The following is an 18,666-nucleotide window of genomic DNA, read 5'->3' on the forward strand; positions in this document are numbered from 1 at the left end:
GCCCAGCCCCTGGTCTCGTTGAGTAAATAAAAGTACAGCTATCGTCATTTTAGGTTGAAAGACAAGTTCATTGCAACCGTAGTAGGGTGACAACAGCAAATTATTCTTTAGCTCTCTTTGCCTAGTGGCAAGAAGCTGTGCTGCAATCCCAAAAGCACATAGTTTGAGGCCACCAGCTGCTCTGCAGGAGAAGGATGGGCAGTCTCCTCCTGTGCAATTACCTGCCTCTGAAAACCCCCTGGAGGGTCAGCTATGGGTTGGTTCTGACTCAGTGGTACTCAACAACTACAATATATCATCATAGGTAACTTGCAATAAACACATCACTTTACAGTCACAAAATAGGCTAAGTTTTGCCACCTACATATCTTTACCTTCACCTCCTTGGGGCCTTGGATATGAGCATTTGACTGAGAATCTACCTTCTGACAGGAAGCCATGAGACAATCTTTAACAATTTCTACTAGAAGTGTTATTCAGTAAAAGGTTAACAATGAAAGACAGATCTTAGAAAATCTCAATTTTTTTTTTCCTTTAGCAACTGTATAAATGAGCAAATTCTATTAAGATGTTTGGTTTGTTGGTTTTTTTTTTTTAAATTTTATTATTTTTATGTGAGTGTACCGTCAAATCAGATCTGACTGGTACAGGAGGAGATTGTCCCTCCTTCTCCGGCAGAGCATCTGGTGGATTCGAACTGTGTGCCTCTGGGATTGTAGTTGCAGCTCCTTACTACTAGACCACCAGAGCTCTCCTATTAAGATGTTATGTTTCAAGAAACCAAAAACTCCTTTGCCATTTGGTCCCTGGAAAATTTTCCCATGTTCTCCCTTTTACAGAAAACTGTGTCCTCCACGCTAAGCATCCCCATCAACAGGATCACCTGTCACGTGAAACGAGTCGGTGGGGGTTTTGGAGGAAAGACAGGAAGACCAGCTGTATTTGGGGCTATTGCGGCTGTGGGTGCTATGAAGTAGGTGCTTTGGGGGGAAAGGGACTGATGAGACAGAGTGATACTGGGCTGATGGTGAATCTATGACCTGAGAGTCACATGGGTACAGTGACAACCAGCTGTGTGTCCTTAGGCAACTCCTCCTCCCATCTCTTTTTCTAGACCTATAAAGTGTAGCTAATACCTACCCTCCCACTCTCCTAAGAGTTATTGCCAAAGTCAGATGTACAAAGAAGGACTTTGAAAAAGCTAATATGCTATAAAAAGCAAGAGTGTTGTTATCATTATCCAAATTACTGCTTTAGTATTATGACCCCATCCCTGAACTCCAGGCAAGGAGATCCATGTGGAGTGGGGGATAAGTGGAATACTAAGAAGAAGGCCACCACAATTGCTGTTAGTTGCTGTGGAGTCCACTTTGACGCGTGGTAACCTCATATAACAGAACAAAGTGCAGCCTGGTCTTGAACTATCTTCACAGTTGCTGAGATGTTCAAGTTCATTGTTTCAGCCACTATGTATTCTAAGTAGATTCCAACCTCGGGGCTCATCTCCCAGCACAACAATCCATAGGGTTCCTATTGGCTAGATCTCCAGACCTATCTTCCTAGTCTCCCTTTGTCTAGAAATGCTAACTGAAATCTCCCCACCATAGGGGACCCTGTGTATTTGAAATACACAGTGGTATTTGAAATATCAGTGAGGCCTACAGCAACATGCAAGCCATCACAGTCTGTCAAACTCGAAGATGCAGTGGTGGTGGAAGAAAGACCCGACTTTCTCACTTTTCTTTCCTACCCTACACCTCAGGATATGGTGGGGTATCCCTGTGGTTCTCCCATCTGCTGCCCTCCTTCACTTCAGAACAGCTGGCCGCTCCAGCCCTCCTTAATGGAAGAATGACTCACCCACAAAGGCTGGCCAGCAAGCCTTAGCCAGAGGCTCCTTCTTTTGATGTGCATGCCTCCGCACTCAGGTTTAGTTGGTCAGCACAAACTATTGTTTCTTATAACTGAGAGCTCCAGTGGCCTAGTCTGCAGAGACTAGTGCTGCTAACCTCCAAGCCCTAGGTTCGAATTCACCAGCAACTCCAAGACAGAAAGAGAGGCAGTCTCCTTGTGTAACATACAGCCTTGGAAACCCAATGGAAGGTCTAATATGAGTCTGTTCGGACCAGGTAGCAAGGAGAGATAGAACCTGTTTCCTGTGTCTCTTTGCAAGTTTGTCAGAGTCTCAGTCAGCCCACATGTTCACTGGCTCTGTTTCCTTCAAAAACTTGTAGTCCAGAGCTGGGCCCTGACGCACACAGATCGTGGCAGTTCCCTGTGACAGAGGAGAATTGCCCCTTCAATCTTCTTAGCTATTAGCATTACGGAAGCAGATTCTCAAGTGTTTCTCTCACAAACCCACTTGACTGGGTTTAAACCACCAACCTTTCACTTAGCAGCTGAGTACTTCACTGTGCTTTTTTTGTGTCTTTTAAGACTTCTTAGACATGGCTTTAATCAGAATCACCCAGGATGTTTTGTGGCCTAATGAGAAAGGAATCGCACTGCCAACCCAAAGGCACGAATCCACCAGCTGTTCAAATCCTCCAGCTGTTCCACAGGAGAAAGATGGACAATCTCCTCACATGCTATTTACAACTTCAGAAAACCCACTGGGAGGGGAAAAATTAAAACACAACCCACTGAAGAGTCAGCCATTACTCTGTTCCAACTCCATGGCATATACCAACAGAATGGTTTAAATCCCTGCACTCAGACCACCCTTAGATGGTCTACTTCAAAACTTCCCCAGTGAGTCCTCTGTGCAACCAAGCATGAAAATCAGTCTTAAGATAGAGTCCCATCTGTATACAACTGCCATGCACTTAACAATCCCAAGAGCAATGTGTGAACTCCACCTTGAATAATAAGAAAGTTCTGAGATTAGACATCCCTGTCTTTCCCCACCACAGAGCCATTGAAACAGAATCTCTTGGAGAGGGGCCTGTGCATGGAATTTGCACACCAGGAAGTTCCCCTCATAACAGGAGACCAAGTTAAACCTGGAAAACCACCCACGAGCAGTGGTTTTCAATATGAGTTTGAAGACAACTGTGTCAGAATCACTGCAGGAACTTGAGGGGAAATGAAGATGCTAGGCTTCTACCCCACTATCTCAGGACTGAGGCCTAGGACTGCATTTTTACCCTTGCTCCAGCTGATTCCTTTGCACTCCAAAGTCTAGGAACTTTGCCCTAGAAAAGACCAAGACACCTCATCAGCTTGGCCAATAGAGTAACATTCATGGGTAAAATGAAGACGGTGATTCAGCGATCTTACCGTGAATGCTGTGTTGTTAAATTTGCTTTAAGCTGCTTACATTCTTTCTCCTTTGTAGTCAAGTGAAGGACATTTGCACAATGCCTGACACTGGTGAAGGTCATTGGAACAAAAGGGGAACAGTTAACCAGCCTATAATAATCCCATTAGCTAGGTCTCCAAACCCTGAGGGATGCACCACAATGCAATAGCAATTTAGTCCCATTTATATTCAAACCATCACACATTATATGAATAAAAAAAAAAACATATATGAGATGGATAGTAGATAGATGAGTGAGTGGTAGGTAAGTGGATGGTTAGGTGCATGCCTGGATAAATGGGTGGGTAAATAACTGAGTGGAAGGATAGATGGTGGATGGATGGGCAGTGAACTGTGAGGATGGATGAATAGGGGAAGAGGTAGGCAGAAGGGTGAATGGGTGGATGGAAGATGAAGTTTGGGATTTTTGTTGTTTTTGTTTTAGAACTGGTCGCCCCATTCGTCTTGTTCTTGATCGTGAAGATGATATGTTAATAACTGGGGGAAGGCATCCGTTATTTGGAAAATATAAAGTAAGTATGAAAGATGACTAAAATGTCTTCTTTAGATTAGCAGTTTTGTGCTTTTCTGTTCTTTCCGTTTAGCTAAGGTCTAAAGATAAATAACCATCTTAGCATCTAAGCTATAAGATGAATATGCCTGTGCATTTGAATTTTCACCTCATTTTGTGGGTAACTTTTTAAAACTTGTTTATCATTACTTAAGTGAGATTACAAAGAAAATGGGCTTCCCATTTAGCCATGCATTTTGTTTTATGACACTGATTGCAGGCCTCCTTAGTCCTTCTTCCCTGTCCCTTCCTGCTTTCTGATATTTATCCCTGAGCAAATGTTCCCCTTTGATCTTGGAAGGTTCGTTTTTCTGAGGAGTAAGTACCCTCCTGGCCTTATTGTTCACCTCATAGACATGTCTACAGGCTCAGAAAGGTGGGGTGATGGTGAAGGAGAGGAAGGTCCTCAATCAGGTGGACTGACACAGTGACTGCAGCAATGGGCTCCAGTATGTCAGAGATTGTGAAGATGGCACAGGATAGAATAGGATTCAGATCTGCTGTTCATAGGGTCACTATGAGTCATGCTCAACTCGAGGGCAACTAGCAACAACAACAGTTTGATTGAAACTGTTCATTTCCAGAGGGGGAAAGAAGGGGAGGGGAACTATGAGCCATCATGGAAACTAAGTCTCAGTGCTTCCATCCATTTTTGTGAGACCAGTAGGCTTGGCGATCATGTTATAAGGAACTTGTACTAAATCTAAAATATAACTCATAAAAAATTTAATGGAAAAAATACAACTTTAGGTAATGTTAAAAATGCTATTTAATGCACACCTGTGTTTATTGCTGTGTTATTTGCAATAGCAAAGAGATGGCAGCAACCCAAATGCACATCAACAAACAAATGGATAGGAAAAACACGATATAGTCACACAATGGAATACTATACAGCACTAAAAAAAAACCTCATAAAACATTTCATAAAATTAGAGACCCTAAAGCACATCATGCTGAATAATATATCTCTGTCACAAAAGGACAAATACTGCATAGCACCGCTGATATAAAGCAGGGCTAACATGGAGGGTTGGGAGGAGAATAGGATAAGAGTGGATAGTGACCACTACATTGGAACTGATGAAGAAAAGTACTATCTAAAAGGAATATATGATTAGGCATTATATGTACAACAGCCCAGAATAAGAGGTATATCACTGCAAAGAGGACTCGGGAGGTGGCGGGGCTGGGGGGTAGGGGGTGATGATGGGGGTGAGGGTGATAATTGTGAAATAGTGAATGAATAACTTGTAAAAAAAGTGAACTGGGGAAGGAAACAGGAAGGAGGAAGGGGTAAAATGTGTACCAGTAAATTAATGAAAATCTAACTTCTCTGTAAACCTTCATTAAAATCACAATAAAAATAAAATTTTTTAAATTTTTTTTTACACAGTTAAAATTTTATTTTTAAACATAATGCTGCTTAAAGAAACAAAAGTTTATATCAATTCACCCTCAAATACAAGCAAGGACACTGACAGAAGCTGCAAATATTGTTATAGATGAACAATATTTGTTGTATTTCTTGGCTCTAAAAATTGTTTTTAGACAAAAATGAAAAGAAAACAATTGACAATTTGACTCAAAACCAGTTTTTACAAGTGTTTCTACTAAATGGTTATGAAAATGTAACAAAAGTTCTTTGCAGAAGGGAAAAAAAGAATGTACTTATTAGTGAAATAATTTAAAATATTTCTAATCAGATTCGTTACATGTTTTTGCAATTATAACATAAACACTTTTTTAAATACTCTTTTTGCATCTAATTGACAACACAGTGAAACTTGCAAAAGCAGGAGCTTGGATAAGGCAAAAACACCTCAGAGAAGGAAAGCACTCTCCCATTAAGAGAGAGTGAAGGGAGCTCTGGGGGCTGTGGTCAGCAGGGAGAAGCTCTGGCCACCCAAAGGCCACGGCTCTGCAGTTCAACTCCACTAGCACCTCTTCGGCAGAAAGCTGGGCAATCTCCTCCCATGCGATTTACTGCCTCAGAAATCCAATGGACGATCAGCCATATGTGAGTTCCAACTCAACAACAGCCAGTAAGTGATGACTAAAGAGAAAAGTGGTAAAACTGCACCCTGCCAACAGCAGAAAACTCGTCAGACTGAAAAACAAGGCAGTCCCATCAAGTCCCAGTTCTCACAGCTTCCACTAAAGTGGAAGTATACTACTTTGCAAACTTGTGATTGAGCTTTTTTTTTTTTATTTGGTGAGAAAAAATTATGTTTAGAATTAGCCAGCTGGACTCAGTTTAGATGATCCCAATTTTGTTGGCAACATCCAAAGCATCATAATCAGGAGTAAGTCGAACATAGGCCTTCTTCTCTCCATTAGGCCTAATCAAAGTGTTGACCTTAGCCACATCAATGTCATAGAGCTTCTTGACAGCTTGTTTAATTTGGTGCTTATTGGCCTTGACATCCACAATGAACACAAGTGTATTGTTATCTTCTATCTTCTTCATAGATAGCTGACTCAGTGGTCAGGGGAAATCTGATGATGGGGCGCTCTTCCGGGGGTATTTGGGCTGCCGTCGGAGTCTCAGGGTCTTAGGCCGCCAGAACTTGGGTGACCTGCGGATCTTCTTTTTTTTTTTTTTTGGCTGTGGACGCCCTTCAGGACTGCCTTCTTGTCCTTTAATGCCTTTGCTTTGGCTTCAGTTTTGGGAGGGGCAGGGGCTTCCTTCTTGGCTTTGGGCGCCATCTTCTTAGAAAGGTGTGATTGAGCTCTTATCAACAATGGAATGTTTTAAGGGAGAATGGCTTCTGGCATACACAGCATATACAAAGCTACATTTCCTGGTTGATTTTGTCACTGCCTTAGATTACTCAGTTCTTTTGTGGCCTCTATTACCTCTCATCGAGGGTCTTCCTCTCCTGCTCTGTCCCTCCAACCTCCCAAGCATGACGTCCCTTTCCAAGGACATGTCCAAAGTATGTCAGATGAAGCTTCGGAATCCTTACCTCCAAGGAGCAGCCTGGCTTCACCCTCTTCAGGATGAACTTATTTGTTCTCCTAGAAGTCCATGTTATATTCAACACTCTTCTCCAGCACCACAGCTCAAAGGCATCGACTCTCTTTCTATTATCCCTACTCATTATCCAGCTCTCTGATACATAGCAAGAAATTGCAAAGACCATGGCCGTATCAGGTTCACCTTAATCTCCAGACTGACATCATTGCTTTTCAGTAGTTTGAAGAGGTCTCTGACAGGAGACTTTCCCAAAGCAATTGGTCTTTTAATTTCCAAGAGCCAAGCAAACTGAAGCTGTCAACAATCTCAGTCTCTTTACCATCTATCATGATGCTGCCAATCAGCCTAGTGATGAGAATCTCTGTTTTCTTGATGTTGAGCTTCAATTCATATTGAAGGCTACAGTCCTCAACTTTCTGCAGAAAGCATTTCAGGTTCTACTCAGTTTCAGCAAGCAAGGTTGTGTCATCTGCATAGCACAGATTGTTGATGAATCTTCCTCCCATCCTGATGCCCCATTTCTCCTCTAGAGGCCAGTCTCCTGGATAATCTGTTCCACATACATATTGAAGATATGGAGATAGGACACAACCTTGACACACACCCTTTTGAACCATGAAGTGTTTCCTTGCTCAGCCTACCTAATGAAATATTTTTGGTTATTAAGGATGATTTGTAAATTAGTATCATAAGTTTTAATGTACAAAATTAAACAGATTCTTCAAAATTCACAAGATGTTTATATTAAGTAATTTCATCATTGTCTTACCTTATTTATGTGACTATTTTACTCAATAAAATCTTTCTTCAAGAAAAGTCAGAGATAATCTTGACCCTCTTACTTTCCAAAACTACCTTAAGTTCTGAATGTGTGGATTTTTCTACATTTCCTAGTGGCTCTGTGATTTACTATCCAAAGGTAATGTGGTTTCTCTAGATTTAACCTTGTTTTTAGGAAGGTGAAAAGGTCTGGGGCAGCCTTTTTGGTAGAAATATAATAATTAGTATGTTAATTCCAGTTGACATATGTCCCGGTAGAACTCCACTCCAGAGTATTTTCAATGGCTGACTTTTCCAAGTAGTTGGGCCAACTTCTATTGGGTAGTCACAAACCTCAAAATTCAAGAACTCAACTATTGACCCCAGCCAACCAGAGACACCTAGAACTGAAAAAAGTGAATAGGAATTTTCCTTTTCAATCTGAATTGTACAGATGAAATGGGGTGAAAAGAGCAGAAAAAGGGTGGCACCATCATAAAAGCAAAAGCTGCCCTAAATTATTCCAAAATGGTAACAACCAAATTAGCTCATTTATGTGTGTCCCAAAATCATTCTGAATGATGTCTTGTCTTTTTTTTTTCTCCCCAGCCCCTCTCACCCTCCAGTTTATAACTAAATAATCTTGTTGTTATGTACTATGGAGTCAGAACCAATTCATAGCTGAGCCTCCAGTGGTTTTTTGGAGGCTGTATGTCACATTGGAGGAAATTGCTCATCTTTCTCCCTCAAAGACCCTGGTGGATCCAAACCACCTGCCTTTGAATTGGCAGAGCAATTCCTTACCCACTAAGCCACCAGAGATGAAGATATTAGGAGATGTGCTCTTTTTTAAAAATTTTATATATTTTTTCCATTTAAAAAAAATTTTTTTATTTTCTTTTTATTGTTTTGTGTGCGTGTACCATCAAGTCAGATCTGACTGGTACAGGAGGAGATTTTTCCTCCTTCTCCAGCAGAGCATCTGGTGGATTCGAACCATGTACTTCTAGGATTGCAGTGCAGCTTCTTGCCACTAGGCCACCAGAGCTCACCATATTTTTCCATTTTATATATATGTTGTTAATTGCCTTCAACTCATAGAAATCCTATGAACAATAGGCATAAAGCCCCCCCTACAATTATCAATATTTATCAAAGTTCATAGAGTTTCCAGAGGCATGTTGTTTAGGAATTGGATGCCACTCCTCCTTCCATTTATATTTTTTTTTTCATTTGGTATATGTAGTACATTTTATATAGAATATATAAATATAATATAAAAATATAAGATCTAATTATGAATTAAAATATAATATGTAATAAATATAATCTATAAATATATAATATAGTATCTTTTTAATTTCATATATATATCTTTTTAATTATACACACATTATCTATCTATCTATGCATCTAGATGGTTTCAATCCCTCCATCTCAGTAAAATGAGCAGGGCCGCTCATGCATGTCCATTCCCAGACCTCTACGTCAGACAGAGACTTTTTCCTAACAAGATACTCTGGGGTTCATTCCAGTACACTCTCGAGTCCCAGACATTTTTCCAGAAGAAACCACAGATGAAATTAGAAGAGAGGGGGGGGAAATGAAGGCGAATCTGCCAAGATTAAGGAAGAAAGGATGGCAATTACATCCCAGGAGACAAGCAAGGGCTTGAGAATTCCACACTGGCCGTAAAGCTAGAAAATTACATCTTGAGAGGAAAGAGCTCCTGCGCGTTGGGTCAGAAGGGGTGTCTGCGAGGCACGCCCTGAACACAGGCCAGGCGTGGTCCACACGGAGTGGCAGGGCACTGGGCCTACTTTCTCTTTTTTGTTTTTTAAATTTTTTTCTTTTAATTATGATTTTAACAAAAGTTTACCAAAAAATTGGATTTTCATTCATTTATTGTTGCACATTTTCCTCCCTCTGCCTCCCTTCCCCCTAGTTAACTTTCTTTTTAAAAAAAATACTCATTCATTATTGTACAATTTCTTCCCTCCCTCTTTCCCTCTCCCTTCCCCTCTCTCCCCTTTTTCCTCCCTCCATCCCCCTCCCCTTTCCCTCCTTTTTATCTCTCTCCCCCTCCCCCTTTCCTTCCCCCTCCCTCAGTCCTCTTTGCAAGAAACCTCTTATTCTGAACCATTATCTTACATATAATGCCTAATCATGAATTCCTTTTAAACAGTTTTCTCCCTCCTCTGTTCCATACAGTGTTCATTCTCTATCCACCCTTTCAGAGCCTGCTTTCAATCCTGAGCTGGGCTACGGCTCACACTTGGCATGTAAATCATAAACATAGCAGTCAACTGTCTATTGTTTGGTGACAGGTGGGCTTCATGAACAGCGGGCGCATCAAAGCTCTGGACATTGAGTGCTACATTAACGGAGGCTGCACGCTGGATGACTCAGAGATGGTATGTGCTTCAGAAACCTCGCTCGCTCATAAGTAGGATGCTAATTGGCAAGATGAATCTCTGAGCAGCATGTCGCTTCAAGCATTCAGCAACCTCCCCAAGCAGTGCAATCCTATTCCTGGCTTTTAGAGAAAAGATGGAAAGACTTGTCCAATATATGTGAACATCTCTTTTTTACTTTAGGTAACAGAATATCTCATCTTAAAAATGGAAAATGCATATAAAATTCGCAATCTCCGGTTCCGGGGACGTGCATGCCTGACCAATTTACCATCCAACACAGCCTTCCGTGGGTTTGGCTTCCCCCAAGGAACCCTGGTAACAGAATCTTGCATCACAGCTGTGGCAGCTAAATGTGGCCTCCCTCCAGAAAAGGTAAGGGTGTAGCAGAGTCAGAACCAAGGTGGCTGAAGAATCAAAGCGGATAGGGGATCAGGTATTCTGGTCTGGAGAAACACACTGGAAGAACCACACAAATTAGCCACAATTCAGAATTCCAAATAAAATGTCATCTAAAAGAATGCACCTTCCTCATCTTGTTACCTTTCTCCTTAAACAAACATCATTATTTTTTTTTAAATTTTTTATTATTTTGTGTGCGTGTACCGTCAAATCAGATCTGACTGGTACAGGAGGATATTGCGCCTCCTTCTCTGGCAGAACATCTGGTGGATTCGAACCGTGTTCCTCTGGGATTGCAGTGCAGCTTCTTGCCACTAGGCCACCAGAGCTCCCCTCAAACATCATTATTACGGAGTTGTCACTGACTCATGATGATCCTATTGGTGTCAGAGTGGGACTGGTAGGGTTTTCATTGAATGATTCCTATCCCCTTTGTATATAACCAGCACTTTCTTCCTACACATATCTGGGTAGACTCAAACCTACAACTTTTTAATTAGCAGTCAATTGTTTAGTCATCTGTATCACCCAGGGATGCCTCCTTAAGCAAATGTTTCTTTTTCTTTTTTGGGTAAAAGTAGATACTTTTTACAATTCAAACAATACTGAACAAATTGAAATGAAAAGTCTCTATAACAGAATTCTAGCTAAGTAGGTGCAATCGGGATATATACCTATAAAGAACCCTAACTTAAGCAGTTGACTCACACGATTGCAAAACCTGACAAGTCTGAAACCCAGCAGGATGGAAACTAAAACAGAATTTGATGCTACAGTTTTGAGACAGATCCCCTTCTCCCACAGGAAACATTATATTTTACTCTTAACCACTTCAACTCCATTATCAAAGGTAATCTCCTTTACTGAAAATCAGCTGACTGTAAATGATAACCTCATCTACAAAGTACCCTCACAGTATCACCAACACCAGTGTTTGACCAAACAGCTGTGCCTCAGAGTTAAGCCAAGTTGACACAAAATGAACATACGACATAAAAATAGCACCAAAAAGTTGCTTGCTTATCCACTCATTTACATTCCTCTAAGCATTGACATAAATACATGTGCTCACCCACAGTTATTGACCAAAACAAGCATATTAAACATATGGCTTCTTTTTTTTTCCCCCTCGACTTTTCTACGTGACAATATAGCATGACCATCTTCCTAAGTCTGTAGAATCTTTGTCTGTAGATCTTTGTCTCATATGCTTTGGCATCAGTCTCTGGAGAAGAACATCGTGCTTGGAAAAGTCGAAAGTTATCAAAAATGAAAAAGACGTTCAACAAGAAGAACTGGTACAGTGGCTGCAGCAGGGGGCTCAAAGCTGGCAAGGACTGTGCGGGTGGTGCAGGGCCAGGCGGTGTTTCATTGTGTGGTACATAGGGGTGGTGTGAGGCAAAACTGAATTGATGGGACCTAACAATGATGGAAAGATCCACTTCATTCATTTTCATAAGTGACTCGTGTTATATAATGCAAATGTATTGCTATTTACTCAACCACTTCTCTGTCAATATATACTCGAGCTGTGGCCCACTGTTTTACTATTAAAACGACGCTGTAGTAACCATCAGCAGCCTCTTTCTGGTCTAGTACAGTATATAACGTGCACCTTCCAGGAGATCTTACCCAAGATAAAACCTTCAGAGGGTCTTCTTCTGGCACAAACTTTCCATCATGACAAGAAATTGCTTGAGTATAGACATGAGCTAGCTGCCAACTCTACTGCAGTCCTTGAACTTCATGGGAAAAGAAAATTCTTCTCCCAGCCAAGGCTACTCCATCTTACCATGTGTACCTCACAGATCAGTCACTACTCATCACCATTCACTTTTGGTGGGGATAGACCCTGATTGGTGCATGAATAAACTGATGAGAAATAGATCCTATTATTTTTTTTGATCCAAGATAAAGAACCAGACCTTACTTGTCTTCCTATACAACCTTCACCCACCCCTCATCCACCAAAGTCTATACTTTAATGGGAGCATTTTCAAATATATCTTTTCAGTCAATTTTTCATATATTTATATGCCAGTCATACTTATTCAGTAGGCTCTGGTAGCCCAGTGGCAACAAGCTGTGCTGCAGTCCCAAAGGCCTGTGGTTCGAGGCCACCAGTTACTCCATGGGAGAATAATGGGCAGTCTCCTCCTGTGCAGTTAACTGCCTCTGAAAACCCACCAGAGAGTCATTTTTGTTTCAACTTGACAGTACACAACATCAACATGTCTATTGACTAAATTTCCCATCTATTTTAGATTAGGGAGAAAAACATGTACAAGACAGTTGATAAGACCATCTACAAACAAGCATTCAGCCCGGAGAATCTGATCAGATGCTGGAATGAATGTCTGGTCCAGTCTTCCTTCCACAGCAGAAGGCTGCAGGTGGAAGAGTTCAATAAGAAGAATTATTGGAAGAAGAAAGGCATTGCTATTGTCCCTATGAAGTTTTCAGTTGGCTTTGCCGCAACAAGCTACCATCAGGTAAGATTCTGTTTCTCTGCATTATTAGGAAACTATCCATAGTAAGTAACTCCCATGTCAGAGGCACTCCTGACTCTATCAGATTTTGTGTTAAATGTAGGAAAATATGACATTTCCCTGGCATTAAGTACCACCCTCCAAGTTGCTGGCAGAAACAAACTGACTTTTTCAGCAAAGCCCTCCATCTGCAAACCATTTTTACATTATGAAGTAGAAAAACTCTCAGTGGAAGAAAATAACATTAGGAAGTATGAGACGTGAGCATACAAGGTGGAATATAGGTGCCCAAGGACTGTTTATTCAAGAGGGGAGCCGGGCTCACAAGGCCCATGGTGCTGTGCTGACTGAACTCAGGGCTCTCCTGCCTTGAGTAGGCTTGGGCCCTTTCCTGATCAGTACCCAGATGCCTCCAGCATACCGCCCTATACCCACAAAGTCTTGACAGAGAAGTCATTTCATTTCATTCAGATCAGCATGTATTTTAAAAACCCTCCTCTTCCAGGAATCTGTATCATTTACAGTGAATCCAAAAACTCTTCCAATCTGCTACTCATAAGCAAGTCTATAACAGACCAAGAAGGGACAGGGAGGGTAGTGTAGAGCTGAGTCCATTAAACAGAAAAGGCTCGTACAGAAGTCTTCCCAGCATCCCAATAGGTCATATTCAGGAAAGCTGCTTTAAAAACTGGGAGAGGTTGTTCTTTCTCATTACTATCCATCAGAAGCAGAAACAACAGGAACTGGAAAGATCTTAATGCATCAGATCTTCCTGTGTGAACACCATTGAAAGTATTCTTCCTCTGACACATCACTATCAGTTACACACACACACATCACACATCACATACATCATATCACATCACAGAAACTTCCCCATCAAAGAAAATCCTTCCTAGGGAATTAGGCCCTGGTCTCAAGTCTCATGCAAACTGGAATCTAAGCACCTGAGGAATGCTTGGCCGTGCCATTTCCTCACTGTTTGACATTATCAAGTTGCTTAACCGCTCTGAGCCTCTGTTCAATTATAAAATAAGAATGACAATGACTCTGTCAGAGTTGATGAGGATAGATGAGACAGCAAATAGAAAGCACTTGGCAGGATTCCTGGTTTATTTTGTACATTATCCAGGGCAGCCGTCCCCGCTTCCCTAGGCACCCTCAGAGCTAACCCTATTCTGGTGAGCAGGGTAGGTCTCTGTATTCATGTCCACTCTAACCACTCTAGAAAGAGGTGCAGGTTAAATGTCATGTCCACATTCCTGGGCTGAATCAATGGCTGGGTTATAAGAGACCCCAGCTGGCTGTCCCATATCAAAACCTTACCTACTCCCTGCCATTGCTATAATTCACATCCAGAAGGGCCAGCTTCTCATCGCACCCCAAAAGGCCATCATGCCACCAGGGCTCCTTACACCTAAGAAAGCATCTTTAAAATATGCAGTGATTTTTAAATATCTATATGAGAGTTCTCCAGTTTTCCACAGAATTCTAACTTGATTTACCCAAGAACCACCAGGCTGGGAGTTGACACAGGTTATCCCAGGTCAGACGGTGACTCACAAGTCAGCCGGAACACCTGCCCCCTGCACTGGGTGAGAACAGCGCTGTCCTCAGAACAAGTCAAAAGCTCCACAGTCTGTAAATGCTGTCATTAGCCCTACAAGCTCTGATGCTCCCAGACTTCCTCCAAGCCATCGCTGGGCCTCCAGACATTCCCCCACAAACAGGATTAAAGCCTTAATTATTCCTTCTCCTCCTGGAAGGAAAAACATCACTTTTCCATTCATTCTATTGGCAGACATTTATTTTGTGTGACTCAGATCTGCTCCGAGTTCTTCACAGGACTGCAGAATGGCTAGAACCAGGGGCCCTTGGGACCCTCTGAAAAGAGCTAATTCCTAAAGAACTGGAGAAGGGACAGGACAGTTGATCCTTTCAAGGTAGGGAGGAGAAGCATTCAAAGAAGTTTTCACAGAATGAGACTGTGGGATCTGCAGACAGAGAAGACAAGTCAAAAGGAGCAACACGCCGGGAAGAGAGAAGAGCATATGGAAGAACAAGGATCAGGAAGGAGCAGTGGAGAAGCAGGACTCAGAGACAAAGCCGGAAGTGGCAGGGATGAAGCTGGACATGTTGGCAGAGACCAAGTCCCAAAAGTCCGTTGGTAGGGAATCAAAGCTGACTCGTGGCCGCCCCATCTACGTCACAGCATAACTGAGCTCCACACAATTTCCAATGGCTGGCTCTTCAGAGGTGGAGTTCTGGGTCCTTCTTCTGAGGCACCTCTGGATATACTCAAACCTACAACTTTACAGGACCTTACATTTTAGCACCATCTGGGGACTCCTCAAATCTCAAAAGTCCTCATCCATCCCAGCAAGAAGTCAGACTTTCCTTTAAACAATGAGGAGCTTCCACCCACTGGCGAGACTTCTCCTTTCATAACTTTCCTCTCAAGATTTCTGTGGAAACTTTGCCCTGCATTCCATAGAGGAAGTTAGATCTGTCCTCCTTGGTCTCCCAGAGCCCGTTATGCCACATGCATGGCCTCATTCTTCACTACAGCGACTTGATGTCCAGCCTATCCCCCCTCCACATTGTGAGCTGCTTGAGGCAGGACCACATCCCATCCATCTTATAATACCCACCTGAGTGCAGAGTTGGTCCAGTGTCTTAAAAGTTTGGATTAACCAGTTTAGCTGTCACAGAATTAAGCAAGAGGAAGACTTTAAAACAATTGGAAATAATGCAACTCCATACGTGAGCAAAATGCCTCCTACTAAAACCAGATTCCTAAGGAGGAATGATCTTTACAGGTGACTTGTGTAGAACAGGGGATTTGTCTTCAGAATCCCAGCAGGAGGGCCTGCCTCTCTGATGCCCCCCATAACACTGGTGTTTCACTAGTCCCCTTCTCCCCCCATTGAACCTCACTAAATGCCAACTTGCTGAGCTGTGCATTCTGGGTTGTTTTGCTAGGCAGCTGCTCTCGTTCACATCTACACTGATGGGTCTGTGTTGGTCACACATGGAGGCAATGAACTGGGACAAGGGATCCACACCAAAATGCTACAGGTAAATAAATTCAGTCACCAATCTCACGATACATTGGGAATGATTGACATTCAGAAGGACTCATCTTGTAAGGTAATTGATAACCCCCTGTATATAAACCTTGGGGTCCTAACTAGTTGAAAAGCATCTGACATGTCAGATGATATGGTAGAAATCCACACATGATACATGTGCACATACATCTGGAGTTTGGCTGGGTTGTTTTTTAAGAGTAACAACCTTGATCCAAATGGTTATTTTAGTGATGCTGGAAAAGAATGTTGAACATTCCATGGACTGCAAAGAGAACAGATTTGTCCCGGAGAGGGTGAGACCAAGTTTCTCCTTAGAGGCAAGGATTTTGAAGCTATTTTTCACATACTTTGGTCATGTTCCCAGGAAAGACCAGTCCTTAGAGAAGGACATCATGCTTAGAAGAGTAGAGAGACAGTACTAGAAGGGAAGAACCTGGCTAACTGAGATAATGGAGTTAGGTGTGTCAGAGGCAGTAAATCAGACTCAGGACAGGGCAGGGTTCAGACCTATTGTGCATAGGGTCACTTTGAGTCACAGGCAACTTGATGGCACATAACAACTAGTCCCGTGGAGGCCTGTGGGAGTGCTCCATACTGACTGAGCTGGACAAGGCTGCTATTATTTTATTTTGAGAATAAGGACTGTTTCATCAACTATGATCATTTCATGATGTGTAGAAAGGATTTTAACACCAAAAAAAGGTAGAAAGAATGTTAACTCAGGGAGATACTAATCATTTACATTTAATAACTTTAACTTGGTAGCAAATTGACTAGGTTGTCATGAGGTTTATCCAGCCCTCTAGCCCCCTTGGAATACTTGCCACAGATGGTACAGGAACGATGTCTGGGAGCTGGTTCCAGTTCCAAACACTCCTTTCCCTCCCTACTCCCACCCTTTCCTCAAGCCCCCAACCCCATTCCCCAGCTTCAAGAACTGAAGAAAAGTCAAGCAAGGCCAATCAAGTACTTTCCTGAAGATCATATTAAGATAACGAGAGGAAGAAACTGTAGCTGGGATGCTATGTAGCAAAATGGGAAAAGAAAATGGGAGATGATAAGAGAGGACTCTGGTGGAATCATAAAGTGCCAAGGTCCTGAGAAAGCACTCATTCTGCTCAGTCCTCCCAGTTCTATGAACCAGCAGTTTCTCACCATCACCAAAAAGCAGTAAAACAGATCTCTCCTCCCACCCCCCATTTTGCCTCTTTCTGGGGAAACTTAATCACGAAATGGCATTAATCTGAAGATTGACATTTGAAACAGAAAGAAACCCATACCCACATATATCTTGAGAGGTTTTCTGGGGGGTTTGGGGAAATATTAGAATGTTTGATTTTTTTCCCTCTTCTTCCCTTCTATTTCATTTCTTTCCTTTTAATTTCCCTTTGATTAAATTCCTTAAGTATCTGCTAGAGAAACTTGAAAGAACAGAAACACCCACACCCACACCCACACCCAAGTCCTCATTGTCAAGTCAGGACCAACTTGTAGCTGACCACGCCCTCAAATTAGATTTCACACCGGAGATTGCCTTTTTTTTTTTTTTTTTCTCTGAGAGCCACTGGTGGATTCAAACTGTCAGAGCCTTTGGGTTAACAGCTCAACTCCCTCCCTCCCCCAGATGATTGTACTTCCAGAGCTCAGTGAACAGTAAATGCTAACAAAATATAAACAAGTAGGAATAAATAGAGGGAAAGAGGCAGACTGCTAAAATTAAGGTAAATGAAAGCCAGAAAGCAGATCTCTCCAGATTCCTGTGGTCCTGGATAACGACAGATTTCAGGCTACACCCTAAATCAATTATCTGATATATTCCCTCTCTGCCTTTCTCTTTTCTCTCCCTCTCCTTTCCTCTAAGTTTGAAAGTTTCAACTTGGCCTATCCCTGCATTAGAGCTTAAACTCTGAAGCACTTGGTTTGTGGAGCCCTAACTCCGTTTTGAGTCTTGACATAAATTCAGACACCATCTGAGTCCTTTCTGTCACTTCAGTAATGTGGCTACGCTTAGACAAGTCCAGGCAAGCCCGGGGGACAGCAATTTGCCCTCAGGAAAGATATATCTGAATGTAAAATCCCAGAGAAATTCGGGCTGCCACAGTTTTATCTTCAGACTTCCAAGAAAACAGCCAAGTGTTATCTAATCTAAAAGTAGTTGAGCATCCAGCTCAACAGTGTTGCAGGAACAAAGGTTATGAGTCACACCTGACCACTACCTAGATATGAACCAATCCGTAACTTTTTTTTTATTTTACTACCTTTTTTAAATTAACTTTAATGAACATTTACAGAGATTTTGGATTTCCATTCATTCACTGTTGCACTTTTCTCCTCGCCCACCCCACCCCCACCCCAGTTCGCTCTTCTCTTTGAAAAGAAAAATTCCTTCATTGGTATACAATCGTAACTTTTTAACTCTGCAGTTATGTTAACAGCTCAATCATGACCTTTTCCTCCCTTCTATAGTCCCACCTGCAACAGTGATGAATTGATTTGCCATCAGTTATGATGTTCTTGTTGTTATGTGCCATCGAGTCATTTTCGACTCATAGCACAACAGCCCGAAACCCTGCTCTATCCTGCGCCAACCGCACTGCCTCTGACACACCCATCCCGATTACCCCAGTCACCGAATCAATCCATCTCATAGAGGGTCTT

At 42.1% G+C, this 18,666-nt stretch overlaps 1 protein-coding gene across 1 annotated transcript in view; it reads left to right on the top strand.

Annotated features, from left to right (window-relative positions):
• Window positions 1–18,666, top strand: part of AOX1 (aldehyde oxidase 1) — a 129,356-nt gene that overhangs the window by 82,288 nt on the left and 28,402 nt on the right. The window contains exons 22-27 of the mRNA XM_006889140.1: window positions 840–973; window positions 3,747–3,834; window positions 9,939–10,025; window positions 10,209–10,400; window positions 12,692–12,919; window positions 15,899–15,994. Coding sequence (XP_006889202.1) covers window positions 840–973; window positions 3,747–3,834; window positions 9,939–10,025; window positions 10,209–10,400; window positions 12,692–12,919; window positions 15,899–15,994 — 825 coding nt within the window. The remainder of the gene's footprint in view (window positions 1–839; window positions 974–3,746; window positions 3,835–9,938; window positions 10,026–10,208; window positions 10,401–12,691; window positions 12,920–15,898; window positions 15,995–18,666) is intronic.

The sequence above is a fragment of the Elephantulus edwardii genome, unplaced genomic scaffold (genome assembly GCF_000299155.1).
Source record: "Elephantulus edwardii isolate Elephantulus edwardi_28Jun2011 unplaced genomic scaffold, EleEdw1.0 scaffold00075, whole genome shotgun sequence".
Classification (NCBI taxonomy): Eukaryota; Metazoa; Chordata; class Mammalia; order Macroscelidea; family Macroscelididae; genus Elephantulus; species Elephantulus edwardii.